A 20,983-nucleotide genomic window follows, 5' to 3' on the forward strand; every position below is an offset into this window, starting at 1 on the left:
ATGCACTGTTGATGTTTCAGTCAAAGCCCTACATCAGGAAATTGCTCTCTCTCATCCCAAACAATCTATTCCACAATATTTATTTATTTAAGATACAGCATGGAACAGGCCCTTCTAGCCCAATGAGCTTCACTGCCCAGCATCCCACCAGTTTAACCCTGGCTTAATCACAGGACAATTTATAATGACCAGTTAACCTACTAACCAGGATGTCTTTGTATTGTGGGAGGAAACCAGAGCACCCGGAGGAAATCCACATGCTCACAGGAAGGATGTACAAACACCTTATAGAGGTCGCCGGAATTGATCTCTGAACTCCAAAGCCCTCAGCTGTGTTAGCATTGCACTAACTACCTTGCTACCATTTAATGGTTTTGTGGCTAGGCTGTTAATCTAGGCACGTGGCCAAATGGTTAAGGCGTCGGTCTAGTGATCTGCTAGTTTGGGCCTCAGCTGAGGCAGCGTGTTGTGTCCTTGAGCAAGGCACTTATCTGCGACGACACCAGTGCCAAGCTGTATCGGCCCTAGTGCCCTACCCTTGGACAACATCGGTGGCATGGAGAGAGGAGACTTGCAGCATGGGCAACTGCCAGTCTTCCATACAGCCTTGCCCAGGACTGCGCCCTGGAAATCTTCCAAGGCGCAAATCCATGGTCTCACGAGTCTAACGGATGCCTATATATTAATCCAGAGCACAGGTTCTCAAAGTACTACTTGGCTATGGATTTTGTGATATTCCACCCCCCCCCACCCCTCCTTATCAACACATAGATAAAAGAGCTAAATTCATGGGGTGAAAGTGATTACTCATGATATCAAGTAGCATTTGGCTGAGTGTAGTATAAAATAAACAAAGTTCAATCTTCAATGGGCTGGAACCACATCTAGCAAAAAGAGTAAAGAAGGTAGTTATTGCAAATTGACTACCACTATCCCAGGATGTCTATGCTGATATTGGAAGCACGACTAACTTGAGAAAATCTGCAGATGCTAGAGATCCAGAGCAACACACACAAAATGCTGGAGGAACTCAGCAGGCCAGATAGCATCTATGGAAAAGAGTAAACAGTTGACCTTTTGGCCCAAGACCCTTCATCAGGAATGGAAAGGAAGGGGAGAAGTCAGAGTAAAAAGGGTGGGGAGAGTTGGAGGACAAAGTAACAGGAGGAAAGTGATAAGTGAAACCGGGGGCAGGGGTGAAGGGAAGAGCTGGGAAGCTGAGAGGTAAGAGAGATAAAGGGTTGGAGGAGGGGGAATCTGATGGGAGAGGATAGAAGACCATGGAAGAAAGGGGAGGAGGAGGAGCACCAGACAGAGGTGATGGGCAGGTAAGGTGATAAGGTGAGAGAGGGGAATCGGGAATGGTGAAAGGTAGGGGGGTGCAGTTACCAGAAGTTTAGGAAGTTAATGCCATCTGTTTGGAAACTACCTAGATGGAATATAAGGTGCTACTCTTACAACCTGAGTGTGGCCTCACAGCAGTAGAAGAGACCCTGGACTGGCATGTTGGAGTAGGAAGTGGAATTGAAATGGCTGGCTACAGGGAGATCTTGCTTCTTCTGGCCGATGGAGCATAAGTGCTCGGCAAAGTGGTCTAATCTTCACTGGATTTTGCCGATATACAAGAGGCCACACCAGGAGAAATGGATACAGTAGATAAGCTCAACAGCCTCACAGGTGAAGTGTTACCTCACCTGGAACCCAACAGACTAGCAGGTGAAGTGTCACCTTACCTTCTAACTGTGGAATGAAAAGGAGACTAATATTTCAGGTCCAGTGGAATGCTTGTGAATAGGAATGAGAGCTGGCATTTGACAACAGGAGCAAAGTGTGGCACCAAGAATCAACAGTTGTTGCATTTGGAGCAGGATCTGAGCAAGAATACGCTGATATGAATCTGATAAGAGTGGAGCAATTGAGATGCTGTCTAGGAGAAAGCAAAATTTAAGCTGGTAAGGCACAGGAGAGCAAATAACTGATCTGTCAGCTGAAAGCCAGTTAAATTTAACTTTTCTGGTCTTTCTGTCATGGGAGGAACAAGACTATCTGCCCTGTCTGTGCCTCTCAGAATTTGAAATGCTTTTATCAGGTTGCCCCTCAGTCTCTGACTCTCCAGTGAAAGCAAGCCAAGTTGGCTTTTCCAACCTATCCTTGTAGCTAATGCACTCCAACTCAGGCAAGATTCTGGTAAATATTTTGTGCGCCCTGTCCAAAGCCTTTGCATCCTTCCTGTAGTGCAGGGTTCCCAATCTTTTTTTATGCTGTGCACCAATACCATTAAGCAAGGTGTCCGTGGACCCCAGGTTGGGAACTCCTGCTATAGTGCGACAGCCAGAACTGCACACAATACTTCAAACTGGCCTAATCAAAGTTTTTTTTAATAGCTACCGTATGGCTTTCCAACCTTTTATCAGGGTCCCGGCCTGAAATGTTGACTGTACCTCTTCCTATAGATGCTGCCTGGCCTGCTGCGTTCACTAGCATTTTTTGTGTGAAAGGAAAAAGCAGTTGTGGTCATCTTGTGCTCAGACTAGAGATAACTAAAACCCAGTGATAACAATTAACCTATAAAGTAGCCAGATTCAAGTGGTGTAACATCTGCTACAGAAAACTAAGAAGCTTCTAGAAAAATACAGAAGTAACTACTGTAATTGCTGGAAAATTTCACTAAGCTGCATGCATACTATAAAGATGATTATGCTACAAGAAAAATTACAATTCACCCAATGATGGCATGCAGTTGGGTGGCGGGGTGGAGAAACAACTCTGCTAAAGGAGGTGTAAGGTGCACCCCCCCACTCCACCCAGATCAGGATCACGTGAAGCCATGGAAGCAGGTGGTGGATGGTCGTATGAGCAGCTGGTGCATATCACAAGTCCTGGTTATGTGACCACTGATGCCAGGCAGACAACCTCTGAAAAGTATTGATAATAGTTGGGGTCACCCACCTTGTAAAGACACTGCCTAGAAGAAGGCAATGGCAAACCAGTCCTGTAGAAAAAATTTGCCAGTGGTCATGAGACCATGATTACCTACATCTTATCACATGGCACATGATGAAGAATCTAATGAGAGGTTTTCTGTGAGTGTTAAAATGAGGTGCACTTGCTCTATTTCTTGAATATCTTGAAAAGAATTTTAAGTAGTCAATATAACATATGATCAGCATATATAATCTGCATCTAAACAGCCCATTCCAACTAGTCTTTGTTATCGTTTTTGCTCCTCCTGGCACTCTTTCTCATGCTGTCAGCATATTGCTTGCACTGAGTAAAGGTGTTTTTCCAGAGATGATAATTAGAATTTTCAGTGTCTGCCTTATATTTATGATGTCTGGTTTTAAAATATCCCAGTGTAAACACTCTCAGACTCTGAACATTGCATGCTAGCAAGAAAACTACCTATTGCCTGGCCATGTTTGCTGTTTGAGTCTCTTAGCAGCAGAATAGATAAAGTGAGAAAGATTTATGTATAGTAGGAAATTTTTTGGATCATTCTTTAAAGGATTTGGACATGATTGGAAAGATCCTTTTGTCCTTCTCTGATTACCCTTAAGAAACTGGAGGGGAGTTGCACTGAACTGCTGTTGATCCCATGATGAAGTCAGCCCCATGTCCTTTAGGGAACCATGTTTGTCTACGTAGACCTAGAATGGTGATATATTTCCCAAATCTGTATAATATGTGGCTTGCACGTTCCCATGCACCTGCTTTTCGGGTGTTTCTAGGCAATGGAAGTCATGAGCTTGGGTTGTGCTATCAAAGACACAGCTACAGTGCATATTGTCGGTGGTATGTTCAGCAGCCACCATGCTGGGTCTGAAGGAAGTCATTGATTGGGGTGCTGGTCAGTTGGACAACTGTCCTGTGTATTGTTGAGTTTGTGTGCTGTTTGGCAAATGGAGAATGTTCCATCACCTTACTAACTTGCATTACAGATAGTGGAAAGACTTTGGGTTGGAGGGAGAGTCAGTTGAGTGAGTGATGTCAAGATATCCTGCTCTTGACCACATTAAGTATGGTACTGTTAAGATTCTATTCTGTAGTGATCCCCAGTTGAGAAAATATTATCATGACTAGTTCATAACAAGCACATAATCTACAGCACCATTCAATAAGCCCATGAGTAATTCCGTACTTCATCCACATTCCTGTACTTTTGGTCCATAAAATTCTATCGCTTATAGATTTCAGTATATTCATTGAGTATACACTACCCTCTGGGTTAGTGAGTAAATGCTTATCTCATCATCTGCCACTTTAAGATCATGACCATAGGCTCATGATATATCCATAGGGTTAAACAATGTAGCCCAAGTAAACAGCTTCTTGGCAATCCCTGATGCCTCATATACAACGTGTTGGAGGAACTCAGCAGGTCAGGCAGCAGCCATGAAATGAACAAACAGTTGACATTTCAGGCCGAGACCCTTCTTCAGGACTGGAAAGGAAGGGGGAAAATGCCATAATAAAAATTTAAGGGAGGGCAAGAAGGATAGCTAGAACGTGATAGCTAGGTAGAAGGGAAAAGTAAAGGGCTGGAGAGGAGTTTTTATTATCGTAATTTCTCCTGAATATTTCTCAAAGGGACTCACATTTATCTTCCCTACTATTATTGCCGATCAAACTAATAGAAGATATTTATTTTCTAACTCGCTTTCATATTCTAAATTCACCCTCTTAGTTTTCCAACATCACTGGTGTTTATTAAACCTCCCAAATTTAAGGCATGCTGATTTTCTCGAGAATGTTGTCAGCTTTTAATTTAATGCTATCCTTAAATGCCGCGGCTAACTAGAGCTTTTCCTGATGAATTTTTATTTCTCAATGGAATGTACATTTATTGGAAGTATTTTAAATATTTGTCATTGTTTATCTGTAGTCAATTGAACACTGTTAACATGCTTGTAAATAATAAGTAGTTGGTTGAATATGAGAACAGTACATTATTATGACTGAGGTATTTTGGAGAAGGGGAGTATTGCTTAAATTACTGAAGTTATTAGGAAGCTCAGACATAAGCAGACTGTGCTCCTGAATAACCTTTCCCTCCTGCTTAAATACTGTGGGAATATCTCTAAGAAAGGGTATGGTACTTGCTGTAGTATTTATACATTGCTATATGGAAGATTATTCTTGTGGTTTGGAACAAGCAACCTTTCAATCTAATAGTTGATTGAATACGTTACGTAAGGTTCCTGTACATTGATTACAGCTCAGCATTCAACACAATCATATCCTCACTTCCAGTCAACAAGCTCCAAAACCTGGACCTCTGTACACCTTATCCTCATTATATGCGTCTTCAGACAATGCGGATTCAGTTATGCGAGGAACCTCTGTCTACCAACGTCTCCTTATATGCGTCCGAAACTCAGTTATACGAGGAGCACTGCTTTCCCGCCAATACACATCACCTGTGCACACCTCACACTCTCACTCCCGCCAGTCTCGCATTGGTTTTGGCAAGGTGTGGATGCGCAATCTTGTGCTCTTAAACTTTTGTTAGTTTTACCTACAGTGCAGTGATTTTGTGCTTGAAATATTTAACTATGCCTCCTAAGCGTCCGATGTCATGTCCTGGGCCATCAGCGGAGCGGCAGAGAACCGCTTTAACACTTGGGAAAAAAAGTTGGAAATTGTACGGCGGGCTATCTCTCAGATGCTGCAAGCAACAGACGATTTTGAAAATCCTGGGAGCTTACCAACAGTGAGGGAATGGTGGAAGTCAGAACACTTGGCACAAATGGCGATGGACATGGACCCAAGTTTAGAACGGAGTCAGCATTTCAGTCGTTCCCTGCCATCAACCCTTCTTCCCTACAAGCAAATTTATGCTGATAAACAAAATGCTGCCAAGCAAACAACCCTCACCACTTTCTTCAAATCAGTGTCATCTCCTGCTGCTGGCAGTTCTAAGAGTTCTGTGAGTCTTCTTTCATCCCTTGCTGTGCTTGATATGATCCTGACGACCACAACCATCCACCTTATACATGTAAAGCTGCCCGACACCTCAACAACCACTCATCTCCCGGAGCGAACACACCTGTCACTGTTGGTGAGTACCGTACACCCTAGGATATTAACTTTCTATGATTTATTACATTGAATATTACCTTAAATTGATGAAATATAATACAAATGTTGTCTTGTGGTACTGCTTTTGTGTTGTATTGGTATGAAAATGTAAATAAATTACAGATAAAACACATTTAGGAAGCCCTCTGGAACGCATTCCTATTTTCACCATTTAAATAATTATTCACATTATGCGGTTTCACATTATGCATCGACTGCAAGGAACGTATCCCCCGCATATGACGAGGATATGGTGTACCTCCCTCTGAAACTGGATCCTTGACTTCCTTACCAGAGACCATAATCTGTGCAGATCAAAAATTACATCTTCTCCTCGCTGGCAATCAACACTGGCACATTTCAAGGATGTTTAGCCCACTGTTGTACATTCTCTACACCAGAGGTTCCCAACCTGCGGTCCACAGACCACTCGTTTAATGGTAGGGGTCCATGACACAAAAGGGTTGTGAATCCCTGCTCTACACCAACAACTATGTGGCTAGGCACAGCTCAAATGCCATCAATAAATTTGCCAACAACACAACTATTGTTAACAGAATTTCGGATGGTGATGAGGGGCATACAGGAGCAAGATAGGTGAGTAGTGTTGTAACAACATCTTTGTATTCCACATCAGTAAGACCAAGGAATTGATTATGGACTTCAGGAAGGGGAAGATGGGAACACATGCCAATCCTCATCGAGGGATCAACAGTGGAAAGGGTGAACAGTTTCAAATTTCTGGTGTCAACATCTTGAAGATCTATCCTGGGCCCAACATATTGACATAATTACAAAGAAGGCATGACAGTGGCTATATTTCACTAGGAATTTGAGGAGAATTGGTATGTCACCAAAGAAACTCTCCAATTTCTACAAATGTGCTGTGAAGAGCATTCTAACTGGTTGCATTGCTGTCTGGTATGGAGGGGCCACTACACAGGTTCAGAAAAAACTGCAGAAAGTTCTAAACTCATCATGGGCACATCTTCCTAGTGTTGAGGACATCTTCAAAAGGCAATGTCTCGAAAAGTCGGCATCCATCGTTAAAGACTCCCATTGCCCAGGACATGCCCGATTCTCATTGCTGCCATTATGGAGGAGATGCAGGGGCCTAAAGGCACCCACTCAACATCACAGGGGCAGCTTTCCCTTCATCAGATTTCTGAATGGACAATGAACCCATGAACATGACCTTACTACTTTTTTTCCATTTTCTCTCTTTGCACTACTTATTGTAATTTATAGTTTTTAATTATTATGTATTAGAATGTACCATTGCTGCAAAACAACAGAATTCAGGACATATGACAGTGATACTAAACCTGATTCTGAAGTCTTTAGAGTTAGAACCTAGGAGAAAAACCTAATTTAAGATTCAATGTTTATAAGCGAACTATTAATACATTTCTGACTAGACATAAGTCCGCAAAAGTATTGAAACCAAAGATGTTTTGGATGGCTTCTGCACCTAATTTAATATCCCTAAAGCTTTATTATCAGCAAGTTTAGGTATCGGCTGGTATTCATTATATTGTGAGCATGCTTAAATGTGCTGAACATTAAGTAACCTGTCTAATGCACGCAAGCTGATAATATGCAGTAGAACACAAGTCACGTCAGGAATTAAGATTATAGCAGCAGAGACTGCATTTCAGAGTATTTCATTGGCTTTCGCATTGTTCAAGATGACTGCTTGGCATGTTTAACTAAAAGAAAGTTTGCACTTATCACACTTGGCAAGGCCGCCTTTCTCAGTGCAGCAGGATCTGTGAAATCATTATTGCTGTCTCCATTGTAAGAGCAGGCCATTTTGCCTCTAAGCTTTCTACCATTCTGTGGCTACGTCCACACTATGCTGGATAATTTTGAAAACGAAGCTTTTTCTCTTCATTTTGACCCTCCATCCACACTGAAACGGCGTTTTCAGCCCCCGAAAACAGAGATTTTCAGAAACTGTCTCCAGAGTGAATAAATCTGAAAATGCCTAATATCCGTTGCAGTGTGTACGGGGTAATCGGTGCTTTTTAAAACCACTGTCATGACGTGCCAGAACAAATGGCAACAGCGCGGCATTTCATTGTTTTCTTCTTCTTCTTATTATTACTACTTTATTGTCGCCAAACAATTGTACAATCATCACAGCGATATTTGATTCTGCGCTTCACAGAACCTAACAATTTCAGAACAGACGGCAACGAGACTGAAGCCAGAAGAGTTAGAAATGTACTCACCACATATTTTGGCCCATAGCTTACTGAATAAATAAGTATACTCACTTTGCCCTGTTTTCTGTCCTTGCTTGTATGAAGGTGGTTTACCTATTTATGCAAGTACTTCTCTGACAATAGATGTGTAACAGCCTAAAGTAACATTGTATGGAAATACAAAATAACACTGATGCAGACATGTTTTATACATTTAACAAGGTGCTTTATTAATGCAACAGGGTTAGTCAGTTTTTCACTGTTGGTCGTCAGCCAGGTCGTACTGTCCGTGAACTCCCTGTCAGTTGCCTCCATACACTCCAGCATTTGTTTTTGTTTTAGTTTTAAGTCCTCCTGCGTGAGAGCCAAGAGCAATTCCTTTGAAGTTTTTCTACTCTGTAACTGGACAAACGCGCACGATGTATACCGTTTCCTCTTCGCTTGTTTTCTGTGTGTCCTGCGCGTGCCCAGTAGAGGAGATGCGCCCAAATATATGTGTTAGTGTGGACAGATATTTTGAAAAATGCTTAGTGTGTTCGCCTGTCGTTTTTACTCGAAACCGGCATTTTCAAAATTATTCAGCATAGTGTGGACGTACCCCGTGAGATCATGGCAAGGGTAACATAGAACATAGAAATCCACAGCGCATTACAGGCCCTTCAGCCCAGAATGTTGTGTCAACCATGTTATCTACTGTAGAAGCTGCCTAGAATTACCCTACTGCACAGCCTTCCATTTTTCTAAGCTCCATGTCCTATATAAGCATCTCTTAAAAGACCCTATTGTATCCGCCTCCACCGCAGTCACCGGCAGTGCATTCCACGCACCTACTACTCTCCATGTGGAAAAACTTGCTTCTGACATTCCCCTTGTACCTACTTCCACGCACCTTAAAACTATGCCCCCTCGTGTTAGCCATTTCAGCCCTGAGAAAAATCCTCTGGCTGTCCACAGGATCGATGCCTCTCATCATCTTGTATGCCTCTATCAGGTCACCACTCATCCTCTGTCGCTCCAAGGAGAAGAGGCCAAGTTCACTCAACCTATTCTCATAAGGCACACTTTCCAATCCAGGCAATATCTTTGTAAATCTCCTCTGCACACGCTCTACATCCTTCCTGTAGTGAGTTGACCAGAACTGAACACAGTACTCCAAGTGGGGTCTGACCGAGGTCTTTAATAGCTGTAACAATACCTCATGGTACTTGAACTCCATCCCATGTTTGATAAATGCCAACACACCGTACGCCTTAACAACACTGTCAACCTGCGCAGCAGCTTTGAGTGTCCCTTGGACACAGACCCCAAGATCTCTCTGGTCCTCCACACTGTCAAGAATCTTGCCATTAATACTGTATTCTGTTTTCAAATTTAACCTACCAAAATGAACCACTTCACACTTGTCTGTGTTGAACTCCATCTGCCACTTCTCAGCCCAGTTTTGCACTCGATTGTGTCCCACTGTAACCTCTGACAACCCTCCAGACTGACCACATTGTCAGCAAACTTGCCAACCCCCCCTTCCACTTCTTCATCCAGGTCATTTATAAAAATCACAAAGAGGAGGGGTCCCTGCAGAACTCCATTGGTCACCAACCTCTATGCAGAATACAAGCCATCTACAACCACACTTTCCTTCTGTGGGTAAGCCAATTCTGGATCCACAAAGCAAGGTCTCCTTGGATCCCATGTCTCCTTGCTTTCTGAATGAACCTTGCAAGGGGGACCTAATTACTGTGCCTTGTATCCACAGTGACCCTTAGTTCCAAATTTTTCACAAGAAGAAACATCTTTTTCTCATTCACCGTGTTAAGGTCCCTCAGGATCTTGCATGCTTCAGTCAAACCTATTCTGCCCATTAGTATGACAAACCTTTCTGAACTGCTTTCAAAGCATTTATACCCTTTCTTAAATGATGAGACTAACGCTCTAAACTGTCATTCAGATAAGAACTCATCAGTACTCTATATTTAGTGCCATTAGCAAACTTGCCTATAGTTCCTTCATCCAATTCATTTAAATATATTTAAAAAGTTGCATTTTGCCAACCAGGGAAATACTGTATATGTACACTACCATCTGATACCAGTCAATCTATCCACATCAAATATTTTGCCTTCATCACCATGAGACCCAAAAACCTTTTGATGTTCAAAGTTAACTTAAGTTCCAAGAAACAAGGGGCCGAAAGTATTGGCAAGAGATTCTTTGGGCCACCAAATAGTAATTGTAGCATTGAACATGGCAGTAACTGAGAAAATTAAGCAATTTACATTGGAATACATTTATCATGAAATGCTCTAACCTCTATCTAGACTGAGTGAATCAAATTTGTTGCAAAAGGGAAAAAGATGAGTTCATGCTTCTCTGAATAAATATGTTGATGGAACCAGAGAACAGGCTAATTTGGATCGCATTTCCTGGACTGAGGAAAAAGTTGATTGATCTTGTTGTTAAGTGCCCTTTGGGGAAGAGTGATGAGACAAAAATATAATTTTACTTTGTATCATAACTAGAATAATAAATCGAAACAAAGCGAAAAATTACACAGCTTTGACTGTGGTTGATTTGGAGAATGCATTAAAAGGCATGTGATGGTAGACAGTTTATTGAGTTCTCCATTTCACGTTGCCATCAACTGTCTTCACCCTCCTGCCCTCTCCACTCTCCCCAAAACATCGGCGATTTACCCTTTTCCATAAACACTGCCTAGCTTGTTGAGTTCCTCCGCATTTTGTGTGTGTTTTGATGGGAATGTAGGATTAGTCTAAGTAGGTGATTGGTAGACCTTGGGTCAGTTGGCCTGTTTTCATGTTGTTTGACTCCATGATGTGATCAGAAAAGTTATCTTGCCAAGCTAAATTGTCTGTATATCACATTTTAGTTCTCTGCAACACCTCCTACTGATCATCTGTCATCTTATCCGTTAGCAAATTTGCATAGTTTAGTCTGGTCAGTCTGCTTTAGTGCATTAAAGTTAATCTTGCCTCAATCTAAAATCTTAATGGCTTAATGGTTTTCCCTTCCAAACACTACATTAAGCTCTGTCAATTACATTTTCAAACTCAGACACCACTTTGTGTGCTGTGGTAAAATCAGAAGTGGGGTGCAGTAATAATTTTTTTTAATGTTTTCTTTTTGGTTTTATAATTAGACCAGAGAAGCGGGTGGCAGAATAAACCACACCTCTCATGACAGCAGGTTTAGGAACCTTAACTCCATCGTGTTATGACAACTAACGTTCAAGCATTGTTAACATCGCTCTGACTCAGTACTGGTTATTAATTCCTATGTGGTCTGTTAGCTCTGAAACATACTGTCACTGGGTATTATTCTGAACCTCCTCAGGAGAATGTTGACAAAATAGGTTTTCAGCCCATCATGCCTGTGCTAGTCTCAGAAGAGCTCCCTACCCTGATGCCACCTTGCAGTACCAGGTCTATGGCTCACCTGTCATAGTTATTCATGTAGACATCTCGTCTGGGACCCCTTCAGTGCAATCACGAGTCTCCTGTGAATTGGTGACCAGAACTGTATGCACTGCACGAACAATGATCTAACTGATCTTTAGTTCTGACATAACCTGATTTATTCTATCAATTGGCTATTCTTTTGCTTGTTTTTAATGTTGGAAGTTGTAGAAAGACTACAGTTTATTGTACATTCTTAATTTCTGCCAGATGTGGTGGTGAGACACCTACTTGAGTCCTTATAAAGGTGCTGCCATGGTGCTATTGGGAAGTTCTAAGATTCAGACAGAGTGACAAGGAATAGTGATTCCACATCAGGATGGTATGAGCCTTACAGGTGATGTTCCAATGCCACTGAAGCCCTTGTTCTCAGCAGAAGTCACAAGTTTGGCAGGAGTTGTCAGGGTAGTTTAGAGAAACAATTGCACCGCATTTCATTAGATGGAACACAGTGCAACTAGTGTGTGCAGTGATGGAGTGCCAATCACACTGGTAAATAGAGTTTGGTATTTTCTATGCTTTCTCTAACCACTTTATTTGTTCCGCCTTTTAGGAATCTGTGCATGTGTACTTTAGTGTTCCTCACCTCAGTATCTTCGCCCACCTTGTTGCAACCAACACTTCACACTCTTTTGCATTAAATTACATCTGCCATTTTTGTGCCAAAATTGCTAAAGCATTTCCCTTCTCTCAGTCTAAAGCTTTCCTTCTGACTGTTAGCCAGTACGTGTGATCTTCAAATTTCATCATCTTGCCCTTACATTCCGGTGTAAATCATTAATAAACCACAAAGAGCAAGGGACTAAGTTTTGAACATTGTGCCCATTCCAATCATGAAAACATCTGTCTACCATTATCCTTTGCCTCCTGCACTGAGCCATCATTGGATGTAACTTGCCAATCTCTACAATACAATGGTCCTTTATTTCTTTAATCAGACTGCTGTACAGGGTCTTGTCAAGAGTCTTGTTGAAATCTACATAGACTGCTTCAAAAGTACTGATTTTCCATGTTACTACTTCAATTAATTTATTTAAATTGATCAGTCTTTCTTCGACAAACAATCACACTGGTTTAAAAAAAAATGCTGTCTTTGATATGCACCTTTCTAAAGAAAAGTTTACACTTGTAGTTTAGAATGGATTCTAACAGTCTTCCCAAGATGCCAGTTGAATTAACCTGTTTGTGACCCCCTTATTATATCATTTCCTCCTTATTTAAGCAATGATTCTATGTCAGCAGTGTTATAGCCTGGGAATATTTGATAGATTTATTCGTCCTCCACTATTTCATCTCTTGTTCTTCTAACAGGCTGGGATATATTTTAATATTTTCTGATTTATGATGTTCCACTCTTGTTTGCCACAATTAAAACATCAGATTCATTTCCCCCTCAAAAAAAACTTCATTTAAAAGATTTTCCACATCCTCCAATCTCCTTGCTTTTTAAATCACTAAAGGGACTTAAAAAGCAACTAATAAATGTTTTTTGGATCTATATACTACTAAAACTCTCATGCTCTGTCTGTTTGTGACCTCCAATTAGCGTAAAGGGTACATTACAGCGGCACTATTTGGCTAAATCGACTTAGCCGGCATTCTGTAAGTTAGCGCATTTTAAGTTCAGGGTTATATATTCGGATAAAATTGCTCACTTGCCAAAAATCAACAGCCCCGCTTTCACCCGAGAGCCGATGTCAGCCATGATGGAAACCGCGATGCGACACCACGACACATGCACACGGCCAGCTTCAGAAGCGACTCACGATGCTCACAGCAGCGACACCAACTGGAGCAAAAGGGCAGGGTAGCTCTATTTCGAGCGGTCACATTCTGCTAATCGCTATCAGCATGTGATCAAACTGCCACCCATCAATAAGAGATAATTAAATCTTATTGTAATGACGTACTTCGAGACACCCATCAAACCCTTTGCTGCAGTCAAAGGACAGCAGTGACTATATCACGTCCATTTAGGAGAGCACCAACCACATCATCAAGAATAATCAGCATCCTGGAGGCTTTGGTGTTACTGCTTTGTATCTTCTATCCAGCATTAGGGTAAAAAAAAATATGGTCAGCCTAATTATGCCGCGTGGAAAGAGAAGGGGAACAATATGGTCAGGAGATGACGCCAAACGTCGTCGGGAAGCGGCAAGGAGAGGGAGAGAACAAGAATCGGATGAAGCCATGGCCGCAAGACTCCAGGATCAAAGAGTCAGGACAAAAAAGATGAGAGAAGAAGATTCAGAGGAGGAGAGGCATTCACGTCTCCAAAATGACAACAACTGGCATAGAAGGAGGAGAGATGAAGAGACAAAGGAGCTGAGAACTGCACGTCTCCAGGATCAGAGACAAACAACACAGAGCAGAAGAGATGAAGAGAGGGGGATGAAAGGGCTGCACGTCTCCAGAATAACAAACAGGCACAGAAGGAGGAGAGAGGAAGAGACGAGCTGAGAAATGGACATCTCCAGGATCAGAGACAAAGAACAAACAGCAGAAGAGATGAAGATTCAGGGGATGAAAGGGCTGCATGTCTCCAGAATGACAAAAACAGGCATAGGAGGAGGAGAGAGGAAGAGACAAAGGAGCAGAGAAATTCACGTCTCCAAGATCAGAGACAAAGAATAAACAGCAGAAGAGATGAAGAGACGGCAGAAAGAAAGGACTGCACGTCTCCAGAATGACAACGCGGGGCACAAGGATGGCAGGTCAACCATAAATGATGCCATCAAAAGTGTCTTTCGTTAAGCGATGAGGAGCTATATTTGCCTTGCTATGCATCGTTCTTCTTTAATAAACTGAGGTTTTCTTCAATTTCTAAAGCAAAGCGATACCAATAGCATTCAGGAAAATTTAATGTTCATTCTGGTCACATCAGACTGCACTACCCTTCTCTCAAAGGATGCCCCAACGGGTCATTTTCTTTAATTTTATTTGCCAGTTTTTTTTTTCACACCTGCTCTTGCTTTTTTTGTCATCTCCATTTTAATTACTCTTGTACTGTATGAAGTTTTCCAGCTTTGTGTGGTGTCTGATGTATGCTTCCTTTCTTTGCCTTATCTTAACTTCTGCGTCTTATCGTTCATCTAGATTCCGCAATCAACTCTCTTTCTGGGAAACGTTCTTGCCCTGAAACCCTTGAATCTCTTCCATCAATGCCTTTTGTTGATCCGATACTGGTTTTTCCTCAAATAGCTGATGCAGTCCACTTTTGCTAACTCATTTCTTAATCTAAAACAGTTAGCCTTAGAACCTTTATCCTTTTCTCTTTGATTTACTGTCTTTGTCATGAGCAACACTCACAACATGCTGGAGGAACTCAGCAGGTCAGGCAGCATCCATGGAAATGATCAGTCAACGTTTCGGGCCGGAACCCTTCGTCAGGACTGGGTTCCCAGCCCGAAACGTTGACTGATCATTTCCACGGATTCTGCCCGACCTGCTGAGTTCCTCCAGCATGTTGTGAGTGTTGCTTTGAACCCAGCATCTGCAGAGTATTTTGTGTTTACTTTGTCATGAGCTAGTGTGCTTAACTCAAATGATATGGAAATTAAAATACCTCAATAAAGCAACTTTTGCCATAAAGAAGTCTAATTTTCACCTTGTACATCCAATCTACGAAGATGCTACCAAGGGGTATGTAACCTCCACTACAATATTAAATAATTATAATTCTACCTTGGTCTTTACTCTTCTACTTCCTTTTCAATGAAGTCATGTATGCTTGATTATAGTTACTTTTCTAATATTTGTTCCTGTAAACTCTAAACCTGCAATACTTAATTCCCAGTGACTGTTTTGTAACCATCACTGTTCTCCTCGCAGATGGCATCAAGCATGTAAATTTGTGCCTGCTGTTTATTAAATTTGTTTCATACACCTTTAGGTGAAGAATGCTTACTTGGGCAGCTGACTTCAATCTTCAATGTCTCCCTTGCACTGTAATTTCTGACTTCAACCTTATTCCTCTAACATTTAAAGTAAGTGTATGTCACCATATTTTCCCCTGAGATTTATTTTCTTGCAGTATTCACAGTAGATACAAAAAAACAATAGAATCAATGAAAAACTACTACACACAAAGATGGACGTGTAACCAATGTACAAAAGAAGACAAAGTGTGCAAATGCAAAAATAACAAATGACAATAATGAATAAGTAAATGGAACATGAGTTGTAGAGTCTTTGAAAGTGAATCCATAGTTTGTGGAAACTGTTCAGTTTTGGGGTGAGTGAAGTTATCTTCACTGGTTTAGGAGCATGACTGTTGAAGGGTAATAACTGTTCCTGAACCTTGTAGTGTTGGACCTAAGGCTCTTATACGTCCTTCCCAATGGCAGCAGCGAGACGAGAGTGTCACCTGGATGGTGGAGTCCTTGATGGATGCTGTTTTCTTGTGGCAGCAGTCCTTGTAGATGCGCTTAGTGGTGGGGATGGCTTTTCCTGTGATGGACTGGGGCTGTAGCCACCACTTTTCATAGGTTAATTCATTTATGGGCATGAGTGTTTCCAATTGGTGTTTGGTTTAGAGCAATTATTCACTTATGTGTCTCTTTGAATTTCCCGCCACTCTTACCCTTCTGCCTCTCCTAGATTACCCTTAAATAAAGTCATTCTTAATTTATTTACCCTCGATTCTAATGCCTTAGTTCTTTTCCAACTCATGTAGAACCCATTTTCCTTCCTGTTCCTGGTTTAAAGGTTGGTGCGTGAATTGGAAGCACAGTTTCCCACATAGATAATTGGGATCATATTGTTTGTCCTCGAACTTAAGGAAATAATTATTCTCCTATGAACAATTGTAGGACCAAATTACTAATCATTAAAAGATTTAAACAATTTATTTTGGTTTACTAAATGTGACCATGCCATTTTGTTTGTGCAGGCATACATTTTGTAGCTGAGGTAATTGGCTAATGCTTTTATCTTAATTTTTTTTTTAATCCTGCTTGTTTCAAGGCTCAAACTAGTTACCCATGTTGTGCTTGCCTTTAATATCCATTTCAGTTTATAACACCCGCTGCCTGTCAGTTTGGAGTTGATGTGCATTGTCTCTTGTCTGTGGTTAAATCTCTGCTTTCTTAGCACTGCTTGCCTTGTGGAAGTCATCCAAAAATTAAACTTTATTCATCTTGTTATAAAGGACTGGTAGCTGATGGTGAAGTGTTATATACATATTTTTCTAGACATTGTACTTGTATACATTCAGTGTCCACTTTATTAGGCACATATGGACACCTGCTCACTAATGCCAATATCTAATCGACTAATCATTTGGCAGCAACTTAATGAATAAAAGCGTTCAGACTTGTCAAGAGGTTCAGTTGTTGTTCAAACCAAATATCAGAATGGGAAGGAATGTGATTCAAGTGACTTTGACCATGGAATGGTTTGTTGGTTCCTGATGGGGTGGTTTGAGTATCTCAAAAACTGCTGATCTCCTGGGATCTTCATGCTCAACAGTCAGTAGAGTTTACTTAGGATTGTGCAAAAAAAACAAAAAAAAACATCCAGTGTGTGGCAGTAATGTGGGTGAAAATGCCTTGTTAATGACAAAGGTCAGAGGAGACTGACCAGACTGGTTCAAGCTGACAGGAAGGTGACAGCATCTCAAAAAACCTTGAGTTAAAACAGTGGTGTGCAGAAGAGCATATCTGAATGCACAACATGTTGAATCTTGAAGTGGATGGGCTACAGCAGTAGATGATCATGAATTTGCTCTGTGGCCACTTTGTTGGGTACAAGACGTACATTACAGTGGGTGCTGAATGTATATGCATATAGATAATGCAGTTCTGGTGTATTAAATATGCAGCTTCCTATGGTTATAATTCAATGCAGCGGTAAAATATCAGTTTCCACTTGAAGAAATCGCATGTATGGAGTTGCTTCTCATTCTATAAAATGTGTGTTTGATCAAGGCTGCATCTCTTGATTGTTCTGCTCTGTGTTACAGGTGTAGGGAAAAGTAGTCTTCTACTACGGTTTGCAGATAACACATTTTCAGGTAAGCACAGCTGGTTTTTCATTTTCATCTGTAAAATGCAGCCCTTCATTCCTGTATGAACAGGAGTTTTCCCTTTATAGCACTTGCATTTCGCAGTTTCCTTTCAGGTTTGTCTGCTCTCTGTCCTTGTTTTTAATCACAGTACAGTTCTTCATTAGCAGGTCAGCTTTTTTGAACTATGCTCCTACACTGTGGAACTCAATACCTAAAACTTAAGGGATGCAGACTCTGCTGACACTTTAAAACGGCAAATCAAAATCCATTTATTTAACCTTGCAGTTAACTAACATTTTGTCATTTATTTTCATGTTTGCACTTCATGCCATTGTAGAGCACTTTGAACTACATCATTTGTGAAAAGTGCTCTATAAATATATTGTTAATATTATTATTATTCATGGATTATCGTTCCTTAGTTTGCAACAGTGACTGCACTACAAGGGTAAAATAATTTTTATTAAATGTGAAGTGAAATTTCCTCACATTTTAATCATAATAAGACCATAAGATATAGGAGCAGAATTTGGCCATTTTGCCCATTGTGTCTGCTCCACCATTTCATCATGGCTGATCCATTCTTCCCCTCAGCCCCAATCTCTTCCCTTCTCCCCACATCTCTTCCTGCTCTGACCAACCAAGAATCTATCAACCTATGCCTTAAATATACATAGACTTAGGCTCCACAGCTGCCTATGACAAATAATTCTACAGATTCCTCACCTCTGTTTAAAGAAATTCCTCCTCATCTCTGTTCTAAATGGATGCCCCTCTATTCTGAGGCTGTGTCCTTTGATCTTAGACTCTTTCACCATAGGAAACCTCTTCTCCACATCCATTCTATCAAGGCCTTTCACCATTTGATAAGTTTCAATAAGGTCACCCCTCATTCTTCTGAATTCTAGTGGAGCCATCAGACGCTCTTCATGTGACAAGCCTGGAATCATTTCCATGAACTTCCTTTGAACCCTCTCCAGTTTCAGCACATCCTTTCTAAGATGAGGGACCCAAACTTGCTCATAGTACTCCAAGTGAGGCCTCACCAGTGCTTTACAAAGTCTTAACATTACATCCTTGCTTTTATATTCTAGTCCTCTCAAAATGAATACTAGTAGTGCATTTGCCTTCCTAAGCACAGACTCAACCTGCAAATTAATATTTAGGGAATCCTGCATAAGGACTCCCAAGTCCCTTTGCAACTCAGCTTTTGTATTTTCTCTCTATTTAGAAAATAGTCTATCCTTTCATTTCTTCTACCGAAGTGCATGACTGTACACTTCCTGACACTGTATTCCATCTGCCATTCTCCTAATCTAAGTCATTTTGTAGCCTCACTACTTCCTCAAAACTACCTGCCCCTCCAGCTACCTTCATTTCGTCTACAAACTTTGCAACAAAGTCATCAGTCCCAACATCAGCATTATCTAACATTACTGAATTTTTTTTTCAGAAAGTTACGGCCCTGTCAATGCAAGTTTTTTTTCCTTATTATTGTTCCTTTTGTTCCTTTCCAGATCTATTATCCTACCACAACCACTTTACCTGGCAGCTCATTCCTCTGCATGAAAAAGTTGCACCTCATGTCTCTTCTAAACTATCTCCTTCTCAATTAAACTTGTGCTTTTTGTTCTGGACTCCTCTGCTTTGGAAATAGACTGTTACCATCCATCTAATCTATGCCTCATAATTTTAAACACTTCTATAATGCTGTCCCTTACTCTAGAAACGTAGAAAACCTACAGCACAATACAGGCCCTTCGGCCCACAATGCTGTGCTGAACATGTACTTGCTTTAGAAATTACCTAGGGTTACCCATAGCCCTCTATTTTTCCGAGCTCCGTGTACCTATCCAGGAGCCTCTTAAAAGACACTGTTGATTCCGCCTTCACCACAGTTGCCGGCAGCCCATTCCACACACTTCTATCTGAGTTTTCAAAAAAACACTTACCCCTGACATCTCCTCTGTACCTACTTCCAAGCACCTTAAAACTGTGCTCTCTCATCACCTTATACACCTCTATCAGGTCACCTCTCATCCTCTGCCGCTCCAAGGAGAATAGGCTGAGTTCACTCAACCTATTCTCATAAGGCATGCTCCCCAATCCAGGCAACACCCTTGTAAATCTCCTCTGCACTCTTTCTATGCTTGCCACATCCTTCCGGTAGTGAGGTGACCAGAACTGACCACAGTACTCCAAGTGGGGTTTGACCAGGGTCCTATACAGCTGCAACATTACCTCTCAGCTCTTGAACTCAGTCATATGTTTGTTGAAAGCCAAGGCATCGTGTGCTGCCTTAACCACACAGTCAACCTGCGCAGCAGCTTTGAGTGTCCTATGGACACGGACCCCAACATCCCTCTGATCCCCCACACTGCCAAGAGTCTTACCATTAATACTATATTCTGCCATCATATTTCACCTACCAAAATGAACCACCTCACACTAATCTGGGTTGATTAGTGCCACTTCTGTGCCCAGATTTGCATCCTATCAATGTCCCGCTGTAACCTCTGACAGCCCTCCACACTATCCACAACACCCCCCCAACCTTTGTGTCATCAGCATATTTACTAACCTATCCCTCCACTTCCTCATCCAGGTCATTTATTAAAATCTTGAAGAGAAGGGGTCCCAGAACAGATCCCTGAGGCACACCACTGGTCACCAACCTCCATGCAGAATATGACCTGTTTACAACCACTCTTTGCCTTCTGTAGGCAAGCCAGTTCTGGATCCACAAAGCAATGTCCCCTTGGATCCCATGCCTCCTTACTTTCTCAATAAGCCTTGCATGGGGTACTTTATCAAATGCCTTGCTAAAATCTATATACACTACATTTACTGGTCTACCTTCATCAGTGTGTTTAGTCACATTCTCAAAAATTCAATCAGGCTCATACTTTGACAAAGCCATGCTGAATATTCCTAATCTTGTTATGCCTCTCCAAATGTTCATAAATCCTGCTTCTCAGGATCTTCTCCATCAACTTACCAACATTCCTGGGCCATCTCTCCTCCCTTTCTTGAATAAGGGAACAACATCTGCAACCCTCCAATCCTCCAGAACCTCTCTCATCCCCACTGATGATGCAAAGATCATTGCCAGAGGCTCAGCAATCTCCTCCCTCACCTCCCACAATAGCCTGGCGTATATCTCATCCGGTCCCGGTGATTTATCCAACTTGATGCTTTCCATAAACTCCGGCACATCCTTT

General features: G+C 41.5%; 1 protein-coding gene across 1 annotated transcript in view; it reads left to right on the forward strand.

Annotated features, from left to right (window-relative positions):
• Window positions 1-20,983, forward strand: part of rab35b (RAB35, member RAS oncogene family b) — a 112,998-nt gene that overhangs the window by 14,277 nt on the left and 77,738 nt on the right. Inside the window, exon 2 of the mRNA XM_072245255.1 lies at window positions 17,718-17,768. Coding sequence (XP_072101356.1) covers window positions 17,718-17,768 — 51 coding nt within the window. The remainder of the gene's footprint in view (window positions 1-17,717; window positions 17,769-20,983) is intronic.

This window comes from Mobula birostris, chromosome 2, assembly GCF_030028105.1.
Source record: "Mobula birostris isolate sMobBir1 chromosome 2, sMobBir1.hap1, whole genome shotgun sequence".
In the NCBI taxonomy this organism is placed as follows: Eukaryota; Metazoa; Chordata; class Chondrichthyes; order Myliobatiformes; family Myliobatidae; genus Mobula; species Mobula birostris.